This window comes from Chlamydotis macqueenii, chromosome 4 (assembly GCF_036417535.1).
Source record: "Chlamydotis macqueenii isolate bChlMac1 chromosome 4, bChlMac1.mat, whole genome shotgun sequence".
Classification (NCBI taxonomy): Eukaryota; Metazoa; Chordata; class Aves; order Otidiformes; family Otididae; genus Chlamydotis; species Chlamydotis macqueenii.
The window spans coordinates 28,879,562-28,902,068 of NC_141559.1; the positions used below are offsets into that span (position 1 = coordinate 28,879,562).

The 22,507-nt window shown below is 45.7% G+C and overlaps 2 protein-coding genes across 2 annotated transcripts; both read right to left on the reverse strand.

The window, feature by feature from the left end:
- Positions 1-6,256: 6,256 nt before the first annotated feature.
- On the reverse strand, positions 6,257-17,206 carry LOC147600868 (uncharacterized protein C4orf17 homolog). Its single transcript, XM_086746754.1, has 8 exons — positions 17,179-17,206; positions 12,533-12,751; positions 11,693-11,890; positions 11,051-11,103; positions 9,391-9,537; positions 8,808-8,889; positions 8,231-8,390; positions 6,257-6,362 (listed from the first exon to the last, which is right to left on the reverse strand). The coding sequence occupies exons 1-8, from the start codon at positions 17,204-17,206 to the stop codon at positions 6,257-6,259; spliced, it is 993 nt and encodes a 330-aa protein (XP_086602880.1).
- A 23-nt stretch (positions 17,207-17,229) lies between these two features.
- On the reverse strand, positions 17,230-22,029 carry C4H4orf17 (chromosome 4 C4orf17 homolog). Its single transcript, XM_086746756.1, has 6 exons — positions 21,912-22,029; positions 19,219-19,355; positions 18,636-18,717; positions 18,059-18,218; positions 17,734-17,777; positions 17,230-17,300 (listed from the first exon to the last, which is right to left on the reverse strand). Exons 1-6 carry the CDS (start codon positions 22,027-22,029, stop codon positions 17,230-17,232), a joined length of 612 nt encoding a protein of 203 aa, XP_086602882.1.
- Positions 22,030-22,507: the final 478 nt, after the last annotated feature.

Genomic DNA, 22,507 nt, shown 5'->3' on the forward strand with positions numbered 1-22,507 from the left:
GTGGCCGTATTTTGCTCCCTGAAATTCCAGCAGGTGTTGTGGGGCTTGATCTGCTTGTGAGGTGGGTAGTTGGTCTCCTGGCTGTTCATATGCAATTGCTCCAGACTGCGCCGGAGTTGCCCCCTTCAGGGACAGTGGATGTTGGGCCCTGCTCCCTTCCCTTGGAGAGCTGGGCTGGGGGTGGCCCCTGTTATAACTGAGTTGCGATGGCAGGGGATGATTATTCCAGCCCATTCACCTTGTAGCTCCCCGGTACGGGCAGTCTGTAAGCCTAACGGAAAGTTAGGAGATTAGCAGTTGATTATTGACAGTTAAATGCCAATACGGGCCCCTTGGCTGCTGCCGTAGCTAACATAGCCGAATTAATTGCAACTATACAGGAACAAGCCCATCAAATCTTGGCAGCTATCAATGTGCAGGTTCCCCTGCAAGAAGCAGACAGAGATCGTTTTGCTTTCACATGGGAAGTCATGCAGTTTACTTTCATTCACCAACCACTGCTCATTGTGCATTGGCACAAGAGCTTGCCCAAATTACTCCTGGGGAGGGAGTCAAAGTGTATCAGTATATTGATGATATATTGATTGGTGGCCCTGAAACTAATGCAGTGGGACAAACCCAAACAGAAATTATTACTCACCTGGGGAGTTTAGGACTCCAGATTCCCCCAGAAAAGGTATAACCTCCTTCCTCAGAGGTAAAGTTCCTGGGTATTTGGTGGAGGGGCAGGACTATGTGTGTTCCCCCTGAAACCTTGACTACCCTTGAACAGGTGGAAATGCCTGGAAGCAAAAGGGGACTTCAACATGCCCTGGTAGTTTGGAGAAAACACATCCCAGATTTCTCCACCATAGTATGACCTGATGTGCAAAAGAGCTGCCTGGAACTGGACCCCTGCCCCTTAGGAAGCCTTAAAACTGCTAATCTTTAGGGCTGGCCGACAGATCCACTCCATATTGAATGGGGTTTTGCAGATACCCAACAGATCCACTCCATATTGAATGGGGTTTTGCAGATACCCAACAGATCCACTCCATATTGAATGGGGTTTTGCAGTCCACTGGTTGTCCATACATATGTGGCAGCATGGCCCTGAGGGTCATATTGGGTTTTGTTCGCATAGCTTCGAGGATGCGGAGAAATGATATTCAGTTTGGGAGAGGGGCCTCTTTGTTGTTGGCCCAGCTTTGCGGAGGCTGAAAGAATTGTGTGGCAGCAGTCCATCATTCTGTGGGGACCGTTTGAGATTGTGAAACCTGTACTGGCTGAGACCCCACTCCCTGTAGGGGCTGCACAGTGAGAAACAGTGAGGAAGTGGTGTGGTATGCACAACTAGACCACTACTGCCATCCACCGTCTGATCACTCAGACCTAGAACCTCCTCCTGCTTATATGAACCTTTCCCCTCATTTGAACCTCACCTAAAGAGTGTGTGGTTCACTGAGGCATCCTCTAAAAGAGGCAGGGGGGAGGTGTGGAAATACCGAGCAGCAGCAGAAGGTGTGTGTGGGGGGGAGGGTTGATAGAAGTTTGGAGGGTGATGGGGAGTGGGACTGAGAGCAGGGAACCAGTGTTTGTTTATACAGACTCATACGCTGTATTTAAGGGATGCACAGAGTGGCTGCTTTTCTGGGAACGAAATCAGTGGGAGGTTAATTGAGTGCCTGTGTGGCAAAGAGAAAAATGAGAAGAAATCCTAAATATTGCTAAACAGGGGGCATTTTGGTGGGATGGGTGGCTGCACATCAAAAGGGAGATCACTCAGCCCACATCTGGAACACTGTAAAGGGGCTGAAGCTATGGTTTAGTTACCTACTGAAGAGGAGATTCAGAAGAATAAAAGACTAATCAGAATAATAAAATTATCAAATATATATATCCTAGCAGGAACCCTGCCTAACAATTTAATTCTCACATGAAAAATATAAATTACTAACCTTGAGAGAAAGAACAGCAGAGTCATAAACTTAACATAACGAGATACTTTCAGGATGCTCTAGGCAGGAACTAAGGTAAGTTAGATGGGAACATCCTGAGGGGGTACAGACACAGTGGCTGAATCCAAGATAAAGGGACTTAAGAAATTTAGAACCAACTGATAGGGTGGAATAACCAAGGAAATTGGGAACCAGCAAAGACAAGTCAGCAAGAAACCACCCTGGCAGCAAGAACAAAGCAGGACAAAGGTCTGAACCCACGCAGATGAACACAGTGATAAGGAGGAGAGAACGACCACCAGAGAGACTGTAACTTCTGAGAGAACGACGACCAGAGAGACTGTGACTCCTGAGAACAGACACGAGATGGACACAGAGACCGGGGAATAACCTGTCGTGGGAGGAAACATTATAATGATTTCTCAGAAACCTAATGAATATATAACCAAGTCCACGGGAATTCTATGAATATGTGTATCTATGATACATAAATACTGTACCTGTTCCTTAACACGTTGCACACGTTTGGAGGAGCGATCCCCCGTGTGCGCAGCGCTGTAATAAAGAATACCTGCTTAATAGTTACATGGACTATTAAGTTTCTTTTATTTTAGCTTTTTCGGCTTCACTACCAAAAGCCCAGTCAATCCAATCAGATAATGGTAGCCACTTTACTGCTGGGGTGGTTTAGGGATGGGCAAAAGATGAGGAAATACAGTGAGTATTTCACATCCCATACTATCCTCAAGCTAATGGGCTAGTGGAAAGAACAAATGGATTATTGAAGTGTGTCCTTAGACCTCATGATTCCGGATGGCCAGTGCAACTCCCTGACACCATAGCAAAAGTGAACAATTGCTGGGGAGTAAATGGCACTGTGTTTTGCCCCAAACTCCATTAAAGATCCAGTGAAACCACGCCACTATCCAGGACAACCTGTCTTGGTAGATTTACCAATGATAGGAGAAGTGCCTTTAACTCTGAGAACTCTGCTCAAATTCTGTGCCTGGATAGCCACTGACACGAAATCAAGGCCTGTTTGTTTTGTTCTGCATATTTACAGACTGTCGCAGAAACCTTTGTGGACCTTATGTTTACATTGTTACCCTTGGTGGTTGCTTGTGGTGTTTGCTTGATTCTCTTTGTTTTGTACATTATAATAGAGCGCAATGTTTTGGAAAACCCTTTGGGGAGGGAAGAAGAAATGGGTCTCCCAATCTTGCCTGGGAGCCAATTCAGGGATTTGTATGCATCTGAAACTATATTAACCAAGGAGTTTGCACTGAGATTCCCAAGTCTTCAGGACAAGGTATTGCATTTTCCATAATTAATCTTAACCTGTCCAAACTGTTAGAAAATAAGTTAAATACAGTTGTTAAGAACTGTATCGCCAGTTGTACTCGGGGCCCAAATTCCTTATTGGCCTCCAGCCCCTGAAACAGAACCTTTTGAGATACCAATTCCTGATTGCCCAGGCCAAAAAATATAACAGCATAGATAGGACTAGATATGAGTGGGCCTGGTCTGTCAAACATATGATACGTGGAGACACTCATCTCAATCATACAGTTGATGAGGAAAATGTTGAAATTCTTTCCCTGGAATACTCTCTGTTAACAAAACAGACTAGCATTGGATATGTTATTGTTAAAAGAACAAGGTGTATGTGAAATGTTACATCTTACTGATGTAACATTGTTTGAATATTGTAACGCTAGGCCATGGGTTCTTGTTTTTGATAGTTGGCCTTGACACTGTAATTTCTCTTTATCCTCTCTCTCTTCTCTGTCCTCTATCTCTGTGTGAGAATCACCACCACAATGTTTGAGCCACACAGTAGTGTTAGGGACTGAAAAAGTTAATGTGTGCTGATATCTCAAACATGGTTGTGGCTGCGGGCAGGGTGCGGTCTGCGCAGGGGTGATAGGAGCTGGTGCAGCCCCTCAGGCCCCTGTTACATAACGACTTGCCATATGTGGCCAGGGGTCACACAGCGGTCATCTGGGAAGGGGCTTACGACCCCCCCCTCACATTTAGTGCCTGCTTTGCTCCTGCGCAGAGGGGTCAGAACTCTCTGGAACCAGACCATACAGGTCTTCAAGGGGTGTAACTGGAGGCGGGGCTAAGACTATAAAAGACCCGGCCTCAGGGAGCTGACTGTGACCCCCTGCCCGCCTGCCCCGCCGCCAAGCTCTGGAAGATCATTATGGCTGGGGGTCGCTGCGCCCCCACTACCTGAATCTGCGTGTCTGCCTGCCTGTCCTCGGCGTCACTGGACCCGAGCGTGGTGAGAGCTCTTTCCCTCTCTTTCTCTTTTCCACCTTCTCCTTTTCCTTCTTAGAAATGTTCTGGGAAGAGCCCCGGCTATCGACCCCTTCATGCTTTCAAAGTTTTCGTAGTTAAGTCATTCCACTGAAAGTTAACTAAAATACTAAATGGATTGTTTGGTGTTGTTTCACCTTAATTTAGTCTGAGGGAATCACAGACCTGTGGCTGGGTTGTAACAGTTGTTACAACCGCAAAGCATTTCATTCTGTGCAGGTATGTTTAAACAAACTGAGCACTTACTGTATTGTCATGGACAAAGCATATGAGAAAGGCAAAAGTGGTGAGAGCTGCAGTAGAAAAAAAAACATTTAATGTGCCTCTTTATAATAAGAAAATTACTTCAATTGTAATAAATTTTCAACCCACATGTTGTAAAAATCTCCATATGTATGAAAAAGTATGTGCATGCAGATGAAGACTGCCAGATACTGACGTGCCACTAAAATACTGTTGATACTCAGTTTTATCTGTGACAGATTAGAAAAAAAAAACAAACAGTGACTGTAAGTATGTATTAACTCTATGAATATGGTCTTAGTACCACTTTCAGCTAAAAATAATTAAGAGTTTTAGCTAATAGTTAAGGGTAGAAGAAGTCTTGTACAGGGAGGAAGCAGACTGGCATATTAATATTTCAGTATTTTGTACTTCTTGTTTGTTCTTTTCAAAGTTTTACTTGACCAGCCATGGGGGACAGTTGAAGAGCAATATGAATGAAAATGACAAAGGATGGGTGAACTGGAAGGTGAGTAATTGACCATTTCTGTCAAAGGAGAAAAAGAAATCTTGATTATAGTTGCTGACCAGGTTGTTAGTTGTGAAGGACCTGTGCTTTTCCCGTGTGGGTTTTTCTAAGACATCAGAGCAATAGCATCTTGGAACTAGAGTGACTCTTTGTGCTTTTAATTAATTTAACTTAAATAAGCTAAAGGCTGCTTGCCTTGAATGTAGATTTGGTTTTTGCTTGGAAAACTCCACACATACCTGTTTTCACGTGTTTTCATTGAAGAGATTCCATTCTCTGATAGACTAAGCAAAACTAGTTGATTTAGGCAGTTCTGAGAGCCACCTGTCTTGACAGCGCTCTTTTTTTCTCCTTTTTCTAGCAGGAGAAATAAGACTTTGAAGTGACAATGTGATTCTCTTGTGTGCACCTTCACTTCCGTGATGTTGCCTCTCAACACAGAAGTGTTCTTCAGAGAAGTAGCTTGTCTTATGGTCAAACTAACATTGGTTTTCCTTGCGACTCCCTCTTAAAGCAGTGTTCCAACAACTTCAAATGAAGAGCACTGCGTAAATAAAACCAGTTGTACTTTCAGCATGTCTTGTGCGGTAGCTGCTTTGCAAATGCATAGCATAAAGCTCTCATCAAACAAGTAATGTTAACTAAGCATTTGCCTCTGCTTTCCCTTTTTTAGAAAGGTGGCTTTGAAAGTTATTTGGAATTATTAGGAGACATGTGGTAACATTTGAAGGGAATCACAAGAACTTAAGGATTTGTAAATTTCTTTTGAGGTTTCAGAAAATATCCTGATAATTTTTAGAAGTCAGTGCTGTAAGGACTGTGGATTATTTATGCAGAAGTCAGTCTGCGCTGTGCTGTGTACCTGAACATGAATGAGGGATGTGGAATGATGGAAAATGTTGGAAACCATCCCATGTGTTTTATGCCAGGGGAGAATAAATGTATGTGATGTTTTCACCTCTTTGGACAGCTTTGTTCAGCAGTAACTGCTTAGGTATCTGTAGACTCCCCTAATCTGCTATCAGCAGTACTCCATCTGCTGAGCTTTCGTAACTGTATTTTCAGCTGGTTTCCTGGTTCTGATTGAAATATACCATTGCTTAACCAAGTTTTGCATTCCACTCCTTTTAAACTTCAGTAGTTTTTCATAAACTTTCAATGATACTAGATTATCATTGTGTGTCATTTCGTCTGCGGCCGAAGCTGGTTCTTCTCATAGAGTGTGAAGGCAGGATGATCTCTTGTTTCAATTGCACTTCCTCAGTTGCAGGTCTTTGCCAGGAACAGTGGGTCTGCTTGTGCTCGACGTCTGTTTCTCAGCGTTAAGAGCAAAAGATGTTCGTTCTTCATTTCTGTAAAAGATTTTGAGAAAACAAGCTGTATAGTATCAGGCTAGGCTTAGGATTATGTTAGAGTGATTTGGCTTTGTTCCATCCACAGCTGAGAGTAGAGAAGCACACCTCCTCTCTAGCAAAGAAGCCTCCCTGGACACCACTTTGAAAAGCGGACATTGTTACTTTGGAGGCTTCTTCTTTTTCCTTCTTGTTCTTCTGTAAGATTAATCTTCACCTACTCCTCCAGGAGACCTATGAACAATAGTAGATGCTGGTAGCCTCAGAGCTGGCATGAATGGCTTTGTTAAAATGGTAACACACTCTGGGAATGACTTTTGTTGCCTCTGTGTGCTTCAGAAGGGACACAAATAAGTAAGAGCGGTGTTTCTTGGGAGGGCCAATATTGTTGGCTTGCCCTGCCTGGGTAGCGGATGCAAAAGTGGGCTTTGGGAGCTGGAAAAGTCTGAGAAAGCTTGATTTAGTCTGCAAAGAGTGAGGGAGGCATGTTAGATGAGGGAAAATCTTGAAGTTCATTGGCAGAAGGAGTTTCAGATTTTAGTGAACAGATGAAGTCAGTACCTCTTGCTGCTACTTTTTTTTTCCAGCAAGAGGCAGATGCAGTTATATACACGTCCCTCACCTTAAATGATAGACTAGTTTGGGTTGGAAGGGACCTTCAAAGATCATCTAGTCCAACCCGCTTGCAAGAGCAGGGACACTTTGCACTAGATCAGGTGTCTGAGTCTCATCCGACCCGGCCTTGAATGTTTCCAAGGATGGGGCATCAACCACCACCTCTCTGGGCAACCTGTTCCAGTGTTTCACTATCCTCACTGTAAAAAAAAGTCTTCCTTATATCTGGTCTAAATCTACCCTCTTTTAATTGAAACCCTTTTAATTTAAAACCCCTCCTCCTATTGCTGCAGGCCCTGCTAAAGCGTCTGTCCCCATCTTTCTTATAAGCGCCCTTGAAGTATTGAAAGGCCACTATAAAGTCTCCCTGGAGCCTTCTCTTCTCCAGACTGAACAACCCCAACGCTCTCAGCCTTTCTTCATAGGAGAGGTGTTCTCCAGGTGGGTCCCACCAGAGGGGAGTAGAGGGGCAGAATCTCCTCCCTCGACCTGCTGGCCACGCTCCTTTTTGTGCAGCCCAGAATACAGCTGGCTTTCTGGGCTTGGGAGCATTGATGGCTCATGCCCCATTTTTCATCCAGCAGTATCCCAAAGTCCTTCTCTGCAGGGCTGCTCTCAGTCCCTTCATCCCCCAGCCTGTGTTTATAACACCTTGCTGTATTTCTGAGTTGCATCAGTAAGAAGATTTGCAGGAATATCATATCAAGAGAAACCAATTGAGTGGCTGCAAGAATAGAGGCTCTTGCATATCTAGCTCTCAGACAACTTAAATTCAGGGTTTAGATGTAATTTCTTCTATTGTCACTACATTTGGGTCCTGCCGCCAAGACAAAAGGTAAAGCTTTTGAACATTCACAGTCCCTGTGCTGTTTGGCGAGTAGCCTCCTAGACACGTGGTGTCTTAACATTTATGATTTCCATTACTCACCCTGTTTGATATTTTGCCTTGTCACTGATTCTTTAGACAAAGTCCTGTGTGAAAAAGAAAGAACGTCTAACTTCACAATGGCAATATACAGGAGGATTTTCTCAATAGGGTTTCAAGTGCCCTCTAAGCTTTGTGCTGTTCCTGTAATAACTAAATTTGTATTAAAGAGAGTGGGGTTGTTGGTAGTTGAATGCATTTTTTATTCAAGCTGTACATTATGAACTTCAATCACAAAGTTGCATTTTTCACAGGAGGAGAAAACAACAATTTCTGGTTCTGAGGTTTAGCTTATCCCTCATCCTAGCGACCTCACTGCAGATTTTACCTGGACTGATTCGTTTCCTCTTGTGGACCTCTCTGAAGAGGAGGGTGAAGCTTTGGGAAACTCTGCATGTTCATTTTCTCTGCTCTGCCTTCCTTAGAGCAGTTCAGCATGCCCTTGTCAGTCGGTTCGGAGTAAATCAGACTGGACACAGATGCTTTCTCTGAAACGTGAAAGGAGCAAAAACTGTACTGAAGTTCCCACTTGCTGATCTGGATGTTTAGGGGTGAATTCAGGAGTTGCCTTAGCTCCTTTTCAAGGGGCTTAAGGACATGAGGGACATGTTTTGTTTGCTTCCTGCCTTCCCCCAGCCCACAGCAGCCCAGAGCTCCACTGGCAGAGCATGTTTTTCCACCCTGCACCAAACCTGGCTATGCTGAGGCCTGAGTGACTAATTTCTGTCTACTGTCACCTTGCTGCTCAGCACGGCCACAGCTGGGCCAAGCACACTTGACTGGCTCCTGTTCCTTCCACCTCAGCACCCCCACTCAGTTCAGGTCCCTGAGAATTTCAGGGTTTTATGCAAATGTAGAAGAGCGCGTGCTTTTCAGAAAGGGGTGCAGATGCGTCTGTTTGTTACCTTTTTTACTTGCTGTTGCATACCATTTTTGGATCTCGGAAAGTGAATCCGTCTGCAGAATTTTGCCGAGTTTTTCCAGCACCTGGAAGATGTACAGGATAGTTACCACAAAGGAAGAGGAGCTGACTTGTGACAGTTTTTGCTGGTGTTCTAGTTTAGCTCTAGCTGCGTAAGTGTGCAATTTTGCCACGGCTGTGCACATTGCCTGGGCTAAGATGTCCCATCAGTTTTGCCACGGTGTGCAGCAATGTGAGCTTCAGGACACCAGTCTGCAAAAGGAGATGTTGAGAGAGTGCCGTGTACATAAAGCCCCTTGTGTGTGACATGGAGTACTTGCAGGCTGGTTTTTGGAGAACAAGTTTCAGCCCCTGTACCCGCTGCATTGCTCCCCCAGTGATTATCAGTAGCAACTTCCAGTTAGGTGAAAGCAACTCGAGAGTAAATACTAAATAGAAAAGTCAGTAGACTCCACGCTGTGGGGAGGGAGAGGGAAGTCTGACCAATAAAGTCTCACACCATCCTCAAGAGAAATCAAAACGTGTACCGTCATAGGAAGCTGTATAGTGTAGCACTCGTATCTTACTTTTATGTCCCGATTCAGGCCGCTCAGGTTCTCCTGGATGTGAGGATCGTAGTGCAAGCAGACAGATGGAGGCTGAATGAGAGGTGCGCCCGGGATTCTGTGTCTGTTTGCAGGTTGTTCAGAGGCTTGGAATCGTTTTTGCAAAAGCTTTTCCAAAATAGGAAGGCATGTAAAGGAAATATGTAAAAGAGTGGCTTGACTCAATTTAAGCAGCAGTTAAAGGCAGTGTGAAGTATATGGGTAACACTAGTCCCCAGCAATGGTCTGCAGCCAAAAAGTCTCTAAAACTGTTATTTGCTTGAATATGGCCCATATAGGTTTGCTGTTACAGCTCCTAACATACGGTCACCAAGAATGATAACAAATACCCATGGCGGTATAATGTGTACCACTGGACTTTTTCACTTTTGCTGAAGGAACTGTGTCGAATTGCCCACCATATTTTTCTTTGACATCTCTTTTTGGAATAGTTCTGTATCTTGGAAAGAGCTGGATTTTGGTATGAGAATCGAAGTGACACTGGATGGAAATCAGATGAGAAAGGGATTAAATCTGGACCTCTGTGGTCTGTTTGCTTTTCCATCGCGGGTTTGTTGTGTGCTGCTGAGCTCCTACACCTCATTTCTCTCTGCGCATGCTTCCCCATTCTACTAAAAGCCCAGGAATCAAAATGTGATTGGCAGAAGGCTCTGTTTGTAAGTGCAGAGGAAAAGCAGAATGCAACTCTCAGCTATTAATGAACAGCAGTTTACCGAGTGTGGCTGTATGGTGGTATCTGACCACGATGGAGTTCTTTTGCAGCCAAGCCACAGTAAAGAGAGTTTGATGAATTGTGTTCTGCATGTAGAAGTGAACAGTAAAAATAAAGCATGGTCTTTACTGTACCCAGCTCAGGAACCAGAGAGAAACATTTAGACAGACCCTTCCCCGCCTGGTTAAAATAGAAAAGTTAGGAGAAAGGTGAATCCTTGTTAGCATCTCTGCTGCCAGATGTCTTCCTCGTGCCCTCTGCTGTCCAGTACCGAGACAGCAACACTTGCGTTCCCTTTTTCTCCAAGCTACGCAGGCCTCCTTGTGATAGCGTTTGTAATGGAATACTAAGTTAGCCCTCAGCTATTGTACCGTCCTAATAGAGGAGACAAGTAATTCGATAGCCTGCAGCTGGAAACCCAAGAGTTGTTGCAGTGAGAATCTTTTACAGAAACCCATGAACATAGCTGCAAAGTTGTATCTAAACCCCAGCATGCTGCTTCTCCAAAACAGCGTCAGCAGAAGTAAAAGTGTTGGCAGCAAGTGGTCTAAAGAATCCTTGTGTTGTGAGGGGAGGAGGCTTTTCCCCGTGCTCATTTGTTGCATAGTGTGGCTGGTTTTCCCCAGCAGCTTGAAACAAAGGGAATTTTATTCCTGACTTCGTTGGATTTGACCACTTTCTCTTGCTAGCAAAGCACAGTGACATCACAGAGCTGGAAGCCATACAGTTGTAGCTTAGTTATCCCCCTATGTGATCCTATCTCGCTTCCAAGCTCTCCTGTTCTTCCCATCCCTCGTTCTGGTTCTCTGCTGTCCTCCTTAGCAGCCTGAGACTGTCAGTTCAGGTTCCAGGGTTGAGAAGTGTGAGCCAGCGAGCCAGAATAAAGAACTATGTCTTTTTTCCCCTCACCTTTTCAAATGAAGTAGAGTTACTGCGAGTCCTTTCAGGAATACCTGCACGTCCTGGAAATCAACAGGCAGAGTGTTTTCTCAAGTTGAACAATAAAGCCCGTAAGATACACCTCATGTTATATCTGGGCGGGGGCATTTTTAATTGCAGAAATGCACTAGCCATGGTTTAGATATCTCTCAGGGAGTGTCTTTCCTTCCTTTTTTGTTTACTACCTCACATAGTATATTAATGCAATTATTTGCTGGGATTCCTAAGAAAGCTGAAGAGAACCCTGGAAAGCATATTTCATACATTTATGCTTGTGGTGCTGTGTAACCGCTACTGCAGAATGTTGCTTAGGGATGGAGTAATTGCTGATAATCGTGAAATTATTAGATGTGTAGTGAGCATTATAATCTCTAAAAGCTCTAAAGACGCAAGGGTAGTTACTGAGATGTTGTCTTGTAAAATGTGGTGACTAACACATCCAGGAGGGAAGAAATAGTGGCCTTTTAAATATAGGTTCATTGCCCTGTGTTCCTTTTACGTGGACCTGAGCTGTGATGATGCAGTGCCCTGGCTGAGACCCAGCCGCACCTTTAACAGCTCAGGTTCCTCTTCTGCTGCTGTATAACACAGCAGTTTGGTGCCCCTACTCACGTGTCAGGGACTGTGAAGTGCTTTGCTCCCTCTGCACTGGATCCTTGAAGTCTGGAAGGCTGTGGCTGGCAGACATGTTCCTTGTGGCGTTCCCAGTTAGTACATCAGCTTCTTCACTGGGGATGGCTGTGCTGCCAGCAAATGGGGCTCCTCCTGGAAAGCTGCTGCTTACAACACAGACCAGACCGTTGTTTAATCCTGAGCAAAAAACCCCAAAGATACAGACTTTACTAAAACAAACAGGCACAGTTAACTTAGCAGGTGATCTCCAAGGAGAGTCTGTGCTGGAAGAGTGGAAAACAGAGGTATCAAACCTGAAATTGGGATTTGAATCCAGGGCTTATGGAGTGGTGTGTAAACAGAGAATAAACTTGGTGTACTTGAGTAGAGGACAGCGTGGTCAACTCCACTGCCTGCACAGTGGTGATGTTCCAGATAAAATCTGGAGAGGGGCCAGGTAGCATGAAGCACGCTCATTTAGCAGTGCCAGTCAGATGAGTGTCATTCTTCAGCCTCTCTTAAAAAGCTTGTGTTTTTCAATGAGAGTCACAGAATTTGCTGAAGAACTAGAATCCTCCTGTCTTAGCCAGGGTCAAAGGGATTTTATGAACAACCACTGTCTTTATCATAAATGTAAGTCAAACTGGACTAAAGAGGACACAGAAGCAGTGCTGTTAAGTAGTTGATGAGGATTTTCAGAACCTGGATCCTGTTTAGTATCTGACATAAGACAAATATTAAGCCAAAAGTAATTACAGCTATACATTACTCTTCTGAGAGTTTCTCTTTGTGCCAGGGCAGTTGTCCAGGCTAACTGTGTGGTCCCTCACCAACTCTCACCTGGCATGTGGTAGACCACCTTAGGATGGGGATTGTTCCTGGAGGAGTAGTACTTTCCCGCTGTGCAGCTAGGCTGAGAGTAGTGCTTGTTGTACTTCCACATGCTGGGGCTGAACGGAGGCTCATCCATTGAGTTGAAATGGGTATTTGTTGTGTAACCTTTCTTATTCTCTGGCGGAGCGTCTTTCTGCAGAGCAGGTTGGCTCTTCCACTGGTCGCCTGAAGTCAAGCATTGGAGGTGAAGTAAAGAACATGAACTCACATCGACTGAAAGGTAGCAGAAACTTCAATGAGTGTTTTTCTTCTTATTTTTACCTCTTCCATATACAATTTGGAGAAGCTCTAAGCACAGGAGGGTGGAAGCAAGCTACCTACTGCTCCACTCCTAAGCAGTTACCTTGGGCAACTAATTCTGCTTGTAGGCACATTCCAGCTGCTACCTATAAGGGACTAACTATATCTAACTGAAATTTTTTAAAAAATAATTAAATGTGGGAGGGTTCTCTTCTTTCCTAAACTGTTTAGTGGATTTTCTTAGTTAATATAAACTGTCTTCTGAAACATCCTTTTAGAATCTTACTAGTTATTTAGCAGCCTCGAAGCGTTCTATCCAATCATTGCTGGTACAATAGGGTTTGGGCATTTTAGGGATGGTACTTTACCAAAATAGGAACTCCCAACATTGTTAATGTTTAGATTAGTAAAGTTAAATGCAGCGATACCACAAACAACTGGGTATTTGACGGAATGATGCTACCACCCAGGACTGTAATTTTTCTGTTACAGATAAAATCACACTCAAAATGTTGATTATCATTGCAGTATTCAAAAATACTGCAAGGCTTCCCATTTCCATACAAAGGTTGCATACAGCAGTTACTTAGAGTGGTCTTGTATCGGACCGTGTTAATGGGCTCTCAAGACAAAATGTAACTGAGGTCATTGATTGCTTCTTCACCAGTTCTCAGTCTGTATCTGAAAAATAGTTAAGTGGCGGTGAAACCGCCCACAGTGCTCGAAGAGCAGGTTCGAGATCATTTAAGGAACTTGAAGGTGCACAAGTCCATGGGGCCTGATGAGATCCATCCGCGTGTCCTGAGGGAACTGGCGGATGAAGTTGCCAAGCCACTGGCCATCATATTTGAGAAGTCGTGGCGGTCTGGTGAGGTCCCCGATGACTGGAAGAGACGGAACATAACCCCCATTTTTAAAAAGGGGAACAAGGAAGACCCGGGCAACTACAGGCTGGTCAGCCTCACCTCTGTGCCTGGCAAGGTCATGGAGCAGATTCTCCTGGAAACCATGCTAAGGCACATGGAGAGCAAGGAGGTGGTTGGTGACAGCCAACATGGCTTCACCAAGGGCAGATCGTGCCTGACCAATTTGTTGGCCTTTTATGACGGGGTAACAGCATCGGTGGACAAGGGACGGGCAACGGATATCATCTACCTGGACTTGTGCAAGGCATTTGACACTGTCCCGCACGACATCCTTCTCTCTAAACTAGAGAGGCATGGGTTCGATGGATGGACCACTCGGTGGATAAGGAGTTGGCTGGATGGCCGCACTCAGAGAGTGGTGGTCAACGGCTCAATGTCCAAGTGGAGACCGGTCACCAGTGGCGTCCCTCAGGGGTCCGTGTTGGGCCCGGCCCTGTTCAACATCTTTGTCGGCGACATGGACAGTGGGATACAGTGCACCCTCAGCAAGTTCGCCGATGACACCAAGCTGTGTGGTGCCGTCGACTCGCTGGAAGGGAGGGATGCCATCCAGAGGGACCTGGACAGGCTGGAGAGGTGGGCCCGTACCAACCTCATGAAGTTCAACCAGGCCAAGTGCAAGGTCCTGCATCTGGGTCATGGCAATCCCAGGCACAAATACAGGCTGGGTGGAGAATGGATCGAGAGCAGCCCTGAGGAGAAAGACCTGGGAGTGTTGGTAGACGAGAGGTTCAACATGAGTGGGCAATGCGCCCTTGCGGCCCAGAAGGCCAACCGCATCCTGGGCTGCATCAAGAGGAGCGTGGCCAGCAGGTCGAGGGAGGTGATTCTGCCCCTCTACTCTGCCCTGGTGAGACCCCACCTGGAGTACTGTGTCCAGTTCTGGAGTCCCCAACACAAGAAAGACATGGACCAGTTGGAAAGGGTCCAGAGGAGGGTCACAAAGATGATCAGAGGGCTGGAGCACCTCTCCTATGAGGACAGGCTGAGAGAGTTGGGGCTGTTCAGCCTGGAGAAGAGGAGGCTCCGGGGAGACCTGATAGCGGTCTTCCAATACCTCAAGGGGGCCTACAGGAAAGATGGGGAGAAGCTGTTCAGTAGGGCCTGTTGTGATAGAACAAGGGGTAATGGGTTTAAATTAGAAGGAGGTAGGTTTAGATTAGATATTAGAAAAAAATTTTTTACAATGAGAGTTGTAGAGCACTGGAACAGGTTGCCCAGAGAGGTGGTGGAGGCCCCATCCCTGGAATCGTTCAAGGCCAGGCTGGATGGGGCTCTGAGCAACCTGATCTAGTCAGGGATGTCCCTGCTTCTTGCAGGGGGGTTGGACTAGATGACCGTTGAAGGTCCCTTCCAACTCTAACTATTCTATGATTCTATGATTCTATGATTCTATGAAATGGAGAAAGGTCTACCTACCTGGGCAGCAGCGCTGTAGCGGGCCTCCTTCTTGGCAGGACGCTGGGTCGACAGCACCTTTATGCTAACTGGAGCAGGTAACACTCCCCCTGTAGCAGGGATTCATGTCTTTGCTCAGGTCGGGGTCTTCAGCTGAGCGAGCAGTGGCCTGGCTTGTCTGCTCTGCCAAGCAGCTGTGTCAGGAGTGGTGATGCAGGAACGTTCTAGAGCCAATTCTGTTGACGCTGTTGAGCTGTGCGCCACCATGGCAGCAGCACAGCCATGTCTTTGCCTGTCATTAGGAGAGGGAAGAGCTTGCGTACTTCCAGTTCATCCTTTCTGTTTTTAGCACTCTTCCTCTTTAACATGGGAAGAATATTCATGACCAGAAATAACCAATTTCTGGAGATAATTAATATTTGCCTGTGGGCACAGAAAAAAAAGGCCATGCACAGGACTACACAAGCACCTGGCTTTGGGGTTTTGTGTTCAAGGAAATTCACACTTTTGGACAAGATTTTAGGGATGACTTTTCCTAGAGTAGGAGTGCCGTGCTACAAAATTTCAACAGGGAAAACTGTCATAATCAAGTAGGGTTAAGAGGGTTAATTGAGTAAGCATAACAATGCATTTTCAGGCATTGACCAGTAAGGATCTTACATGCAGTCAAGCAATTTCTGTTTGAATCTAGTAACAGGAAGACGACGTAGAAATCTCCACTGTGATGTGGCCACTGCTTATTGCCAGAGAAGTCTCCAGTGGTGCTTTTCCCACAAGAAGAAGATTCCTACTGCACTGAAGTTGCAACTGCAGTACACTTTTCCGGTCTCCTTGGAAACCGTCTGAGTTGACAAGCACTGTTCTACAGACTCAGACACAAAGTTACAGGATATTTCATGTGTCTTGGTTCCACTGGGGGGCCATGGCAGTCCATGAGTTTGTGGTGTCCAGGCCCAACTGTTTCAGGACATTGTACCTGTGAGGGACTGCTACTCATTTAAATATTTGTGGATTTTGTTGGTTTTGCAAGCCATCTTGGGAATGAAGAGGAGGATAAAAGCTTTGGCTCTGAGGTCCAGAAGAAATGAAAGTTTCTCGTCATGATCTGAACGTCTTGTGCAGAAAAATGGGGCACACTCCTTTTCTTTTTGTACTCACCAGAAGAAGTGGGAGAAAAGCAGAAAATGGAGAAGTGTGGGGAGATATTTTTACACTTGAAGAGGAAAAAAGAGGAGTGTGACTGGTGGGACTCTTTGTCATTGCAACAAAGGTTTGGATAACTTAGAGGCTAACTAAGATGCTGTGGAATGTTTTCAAGAAGAGTAGGCAGCTCATAGCAGGAGCCCTGAGAAAGGGTCCATGCAGCTGCTAGCTTCTGGTCCAGCAGCCCAAAATGGCCTGCTACCATCTGATGTGTTGTAAGGCCCATGTAGAGAAGAGGCTGCTGTCATGAAGGCCTAGAGGTAGCATGAAGCAGAGGTTGATGGTGAGCTATCACACATGGGGCACAAAGTGTCAAGACCCTTGGGGCATGTGTTAAGATGTGTATTTTGTTTCTGTAAGCACTTTTCCCACTTCTTTTCAAATAAAGCCAACCAGGTTAACATGAAATTGTGGGATCTACTTCCTCGTGAATCTTGTGTGTCTCTGGACAGGGGAAGAGCCCAAGAGAGCCAGAGTTAACAGAATGTTAAAGCCTATTGCCATCTTGTTGCTGCTCAGTGAGTCTGGAATACAGGTTCTCAGCTATGTCCCCTGTACAGCCCTTCCCAAGGCTGTCGCAAGACTGCTCAAAGCTTATCAGCAGATGAAGAGATAGACAAGAGTTGGTAAATTAACCTTTACAGGTGTGTTTGCAGTGTTACTGCATAGAACTTGACTGGGCAGGGTTTGTATTACAGAATGGCCAAGTTCCGTCTGGATCGGGAGGTCACTGTGTATCTGAGACACTTCCTAAGATAAATGACTTGAATTCTGGCTCTTAACATGTTTGCTCAGTAACCTGTCAGCTTCATGGAGGAGATTTACCCATGCCGTTGAAAGTCGGTGTTACCATCGTTGCTTTCATTTTGATTCTGTTCAGTAGTAAGCCTCTGAGACGTCGTTAAGTTTTTCAGGCTCAGCTAAGACAGCATGATGCTGAGAGCTGGCTGATAAGGAACAGTCAGGACAGAGATTTCTGTGGAATTAAGGCAATCCGAGTATGGCCCAACAGCATTTGGTCAAGTATCTGGCCCACTCAGTAAGTGATTACTGCAGCTCAGTCTGTGTGGTCACTGAACTGTGCTGTTTGGTTTCCAGCTGAGTTTGTAGGGTTTACACCTAAGACACCAGGGGAGCTACAAATCCTTGTCATATAAAGAAAAATCAATTTAGCCGCTGCAAGAATAGAGGCTCTTGGGTATCTAGCTCTCAGACAACTTAAATTCAGGGTTTAGATGTAATTTCTTCTATTGTCACTACATTTGGGTCCTGCCGCCAAGACAAAAGGTAAAGCTTTTGAACATTCACAGTCCCTGTGCTGTTTGGCGAGTAGCCTCCTAGACACGTGGTGTCTTAACATTTATGATTTCCATTACTCACCCTGTTTGATATTTTGCCTTGTCACTGATTCTTTAGACAAAGTCCTGTGTGAAAAAGAAAGAACGTCTAACTTCACAACGGCAATATACAGGAGGATTTTCTCAATAGGGTTTCAAGTGCCCTCTAAGCTTTGTGCTGTTCCTGTAATAACTAAATTTGTATTAAAGAGAGTGGGGTTGTTGGTAGTTGAATGCATTTTTTATTCAAGCTGTACATTATGAACTTCAATCACAAAGTTGCATTTTTCACGGGAGGAGAAAACAACAATTTCTGGTTCTGAGGTTTAGCTTATCCCTCATCCTAGCGACCTCACTGCAGATTTTACCTGGACTGATTTGTTTCCTCTTGTGGACCTCCCTGAAGAGGAGGGTGAAGCTTTGGGAAACTCTGCATGTTCATTTTCTCTGCTCTGCCTTCCTTAGAGCAGTTCAGCATGCCCTTGTCAGTCGGTTCGGAGTAAATCAGACTGGACACAGATGCTTTCTCTGAAACGTGAAAGGAGCAAAAACTGTACTGAAGTTCCCACTTGCTGATCTGGATGTTTAGGGGTGAATTCAGGAGTTGCCTTAGCTCCTTTTCAAGGGGCTTAAGGACATGAGGGACATGTTTTGTTTGCTTCCTGCCTTCCCCCAGCCCACAGCAGCCCAGAGCTCCACTGGCAGAGCATGTTTTTCCACCCTGCACCAAACCTGGCTATGCTGAGGCCTGAGTGACTAATTTCTGTCTACTGTCACCTTGCTGCTCAGCACGGCCACAGCTGGGCCAAGCACACTTGACTGGCTCCTGTTCCTTCCACCTCAGCACCCCCACTCAGTTCAGGTCCCTGAGAATTTCAGGGTTTTATGCAAATGTAGAAGAGCGCGTGCTTTTCAGAAAGGGGTGCAGATGCGTCTGTTTGTTACCTTTTTTACTTGCTGTTGCATACCATTTTTGGATCTCGGAAAGTGAATCCGTCTGCAGAATTTTGCCGAGTTTTTCCAGCACCTGGAAGATGTACAGGATAGTTACCACAAAGGAAGAGGAGCTGACTTGTGACAGTTTTTGCTGGTGTTCTAGTTTAGCTCTAGCTGCGTAAGCGTGCAATTTTGCCACGGCTGTGCACATTGCCTAGGCTAAGATGTCCCATCAGTTTTGCCACGGTGTGCAGCAATGTGAGCTTCAGGACACCAGTCTGCAAAAGGAGATGTTGAGAGAGTGCCGTGTACATAAAGCCCCTTGTGTGTGACATGGAGTACTTGCAGGCTGGTTTTTGGAGAACAAGTTTCAGCCCCTGTACCCGCTGCATTGCTCCCCCAGTGATTATCAGTAGCAACTTCCAGTTAGGTGAAAGCAACTCGAGAGTAAATACTAAATAGAAAAGTCAGTAGACTCCACGCTGTGGGGAGGGAGAGGGAAGTCTGACCAATAAAGTCTCACACCATCCTCAAGAGAAATCAAAATGTGTACCGTCATAGGAAGCTGTATAGTGTAGCACTCGTATCTTACTTTTATGTCCCGATTCAGGCCGCTCAGGTTCTCCTGGATGTGAGGATCGTAGTACAAGCAGACAGACTGAGTTCCTGCATCTATGGTCTGAGTTGGCAAGTGGACCTGAGTAAGGACCACTCTGGGTGGCCGGCCTTCTGCCGATCATTCGCAAATCCTTTGTTCCTTGATCTGGGGCTAGGGGTTAGTTCACGCCTGCCAGCCTTAAGGGAAATAATAATGTGTAACATCATAGGAAGCTGTATAGTGTAGCACTCGCATTTTACCTTTATTTCCCGATTCAGGTAGCTCTGGTTCTCCTGCATGTCAGGATCGTAATGCAAGTTGACACATTGTATTGGTTTAGCACTTGTCCTTAGTCTCAGTGACAACACGTTGTATCATCCAAGTGTTTTTATTAACATTCTTCACATACGAATTCCGAAACACACCGGCTACTGAGAGGAAAATTAACTCCAGCCCTCCCAAAGCCAGGACCGTATGCAACCCTTATTCCGTACCATCTTCATCGTGCTTATATATATATACGTACACATTATAATTCTGTCAATCTACACGCTAACCCTCCAAAGTCTGTTGATTTAATTTAGTCCATGACTTGGGGGCTTCCTCTGTTGTAACAGTCTTTCAGCCCAGGACAGATGAATGCAGTGTGGGGTTGTTGCATGCTGCATCTGGAGCTCATGGCTGGTACCTCTGGTGCAGCTGGTGTATCATGTCCGTGGTCTGTGAATTGAAGATGTCAATCTCGAGGAAATTGTTGGGCGTCAGTTCTGGTTCCATTACCACTGCGCGTCGCTCAGTTTCACCAAAGTTTGTTCTTCACTGATGAGGGTGATTCTTGCTGCAAAACCTTTGCTATGACATAAAAGAACTGCAGAAATTATTATACACAGTTCAAATTATTGGCTATTTTCACCTGGCATCAAATCTCCCTGAGGTACACATCAGACCTCCCCATCCTCCCACGTCACCAACCAAGTACATCCAGGTCCTTGAGCAAAAGCAGTCCCATGGGTGGGTTTGCCTTTGCCCAGAGGAGGAATAACCCAGACTGCCTCCCCCAGAGTATTCCTTACGTGCACCACAGGAACCTTATCACCATCTACACTATATAAAAGCTCAGACTGGGCAGGGCCAGCTCGATTGATGGATCCCCAAGTGTTGACTAACCAGATGGCTTTTGCTAAATGTTTGTCCCAATTTCTGAAGGTCCCACCACCCATTGCTCTCAGTGTAGTTTTCAGCAGGCCATTGTACTGTTTGGTCTTCCCAGAGGCTGGTGCGTGATCGAGGATGTGATATACCCACTCAATGCCGTGTTCTTTGGCCCAGGAGTCTATGAGGCTGTTTCAGAAATGAGTCCTGTTGTTTGATTCAGTTCTTTCTAGAGTGCCATGTCGCCAGAGAACTTGCTTCTCAAGGCCCAGGATGGTGTTTCGGGCACTGGCACCCAGTGGTTGCTTCCACCATTGTAAGCACGTGGCGCTTGCCTTGGCAGGTTTCTGGGAGTGCAATGTAATCAATCTCTCTCCGTATTTATATTTAAACACAGCGCGTATTTCACATTCAAGGACAACCTGTGCAATAGCGTCCATGGTTAAATCCACCCCTCAATCAAAAGCCCGTTTGCATGTTGTCTCTTTTCCTTGATAGCCTGAGGTGTCGTGGGCCCACTGAGATAAAAATAGTTCACCCCTGTGTTCCCAGGTTCAGTCCACTTGCAAAACTTTAATCTTAGCAGCCTGATCCACCCGCTGGTCGTTTTGATGTTCTTCAGTGGTTCAACTCTTGGGTACGTGGGCATCTATGTGACGTACTCTTACAACCAGATTCTCTAACCCAGCAGCAACATCTTGCCACAATGCGGCAGCCCAGATGGGCTTGCCTCTGTGCTGCCAGTTGCTTTGTTTTCATTGCTTTAACCACCACCGCAGAGTGTTTGCCACCATCCATGAGTCGGTGTAGAGATAGAGTACTGGCCATTTTTCTCTTTCAGCAATGTCTAAAGCCAACTGGATGGCTTTCACCTCTGCAGACTGACTCAATTCACCTTGGCCTGCAGTGGCTTCTGTGACTCATTGTGTAGGTCTCCACACAGCAGCTTTCCACTTTCGATGTTTCTCTACAATACGACAGGACCCATCAGTGGACAGGACATGTCTCCTCTCATTTTCTGGCAGATTACTATACGGTGGGGGAGCTGTAAATGGATGTTCCCCTCGCGGCCTGGCTTCCCAGACCAAAACAACAAGTATAGTTCCAAACAACACCCACGAGATGGCTCCCAAAATACGCAGGTGGAGCTGCGACTGCCTCCTCGCTCTGTGCACAACCTGCTGCCACTGATTACGAAACCGGTCCTGTTACCAGTGATCTCACTAAACCAGCCAGTGCCACATAGCACAGCAACAATACCTTTCATCCCAGAATTGATAAGCCGCACATAAGGCAAGTAGGGTGCTACCCAATTCAGCTGTAGAAAAAACTCCGAGAACAAATAAAACACCACTGTGACCAGCAATGACCAAACCGACATAATGAATCCTTGTAATAAATCTGTTTTCAGCACACTGTGTTCAAACCTGTCCTTATCTCAACCCTTTGGATCTGACAGGGGCTCAAACCTTGGATCCTCAGATTGAAGTGTGACTATCTCCCGACTGATCTAGTGAGGCCCCTTCAAGCCCCACCTTGGGCGCCAAAAGGACTGTGGTGGTAGACCACCTTAGGATGGGGATTGTTCCTGGAGGAGTAGTACTTTCCCGCTGTGCAGCTAGGCTGAGAGTAGTGCTTGTTGTACTTCCACATGCTGGGGCTGAACGGAGGCTCATCCATTGAGTTGAAATGGGTATTTGTTGTGTAACCTTTCTTATTCTCTGGCGGAGCGTCTTTCTGCAGAGCAGGTTGGCTCTTCCACTGGTCGCCTGAAGTCAAGCATTGGAGGTGAAGTAAAGAACATGAACTCACATCAACTGAAAGGTAGCAGAAACTCCAATGAGTGTTTTTCTTCTTATTTTTACCTCTTCCATATACAATTTGGAGAAGCTCTAAGCACAGGAGGGTGGAAGCAAGCTACCTACTGCTCCACTCCTAAGCAGTTACCTTGGGCAACTAATTCTGCTTGTAGGCACTTTCCAGCTGCTTTTATTTCATTGTAGTTTCTGCTCTGGAACTCAGGCACTCATTGGGGAGCTTATCTGAGATACCTTTTTGTAGTAACACAGTATACTGAAGCAGCGCTAGGGGATTGCTTTCTGACCTGTGACAAGAAGTGCAGGGACAAGTG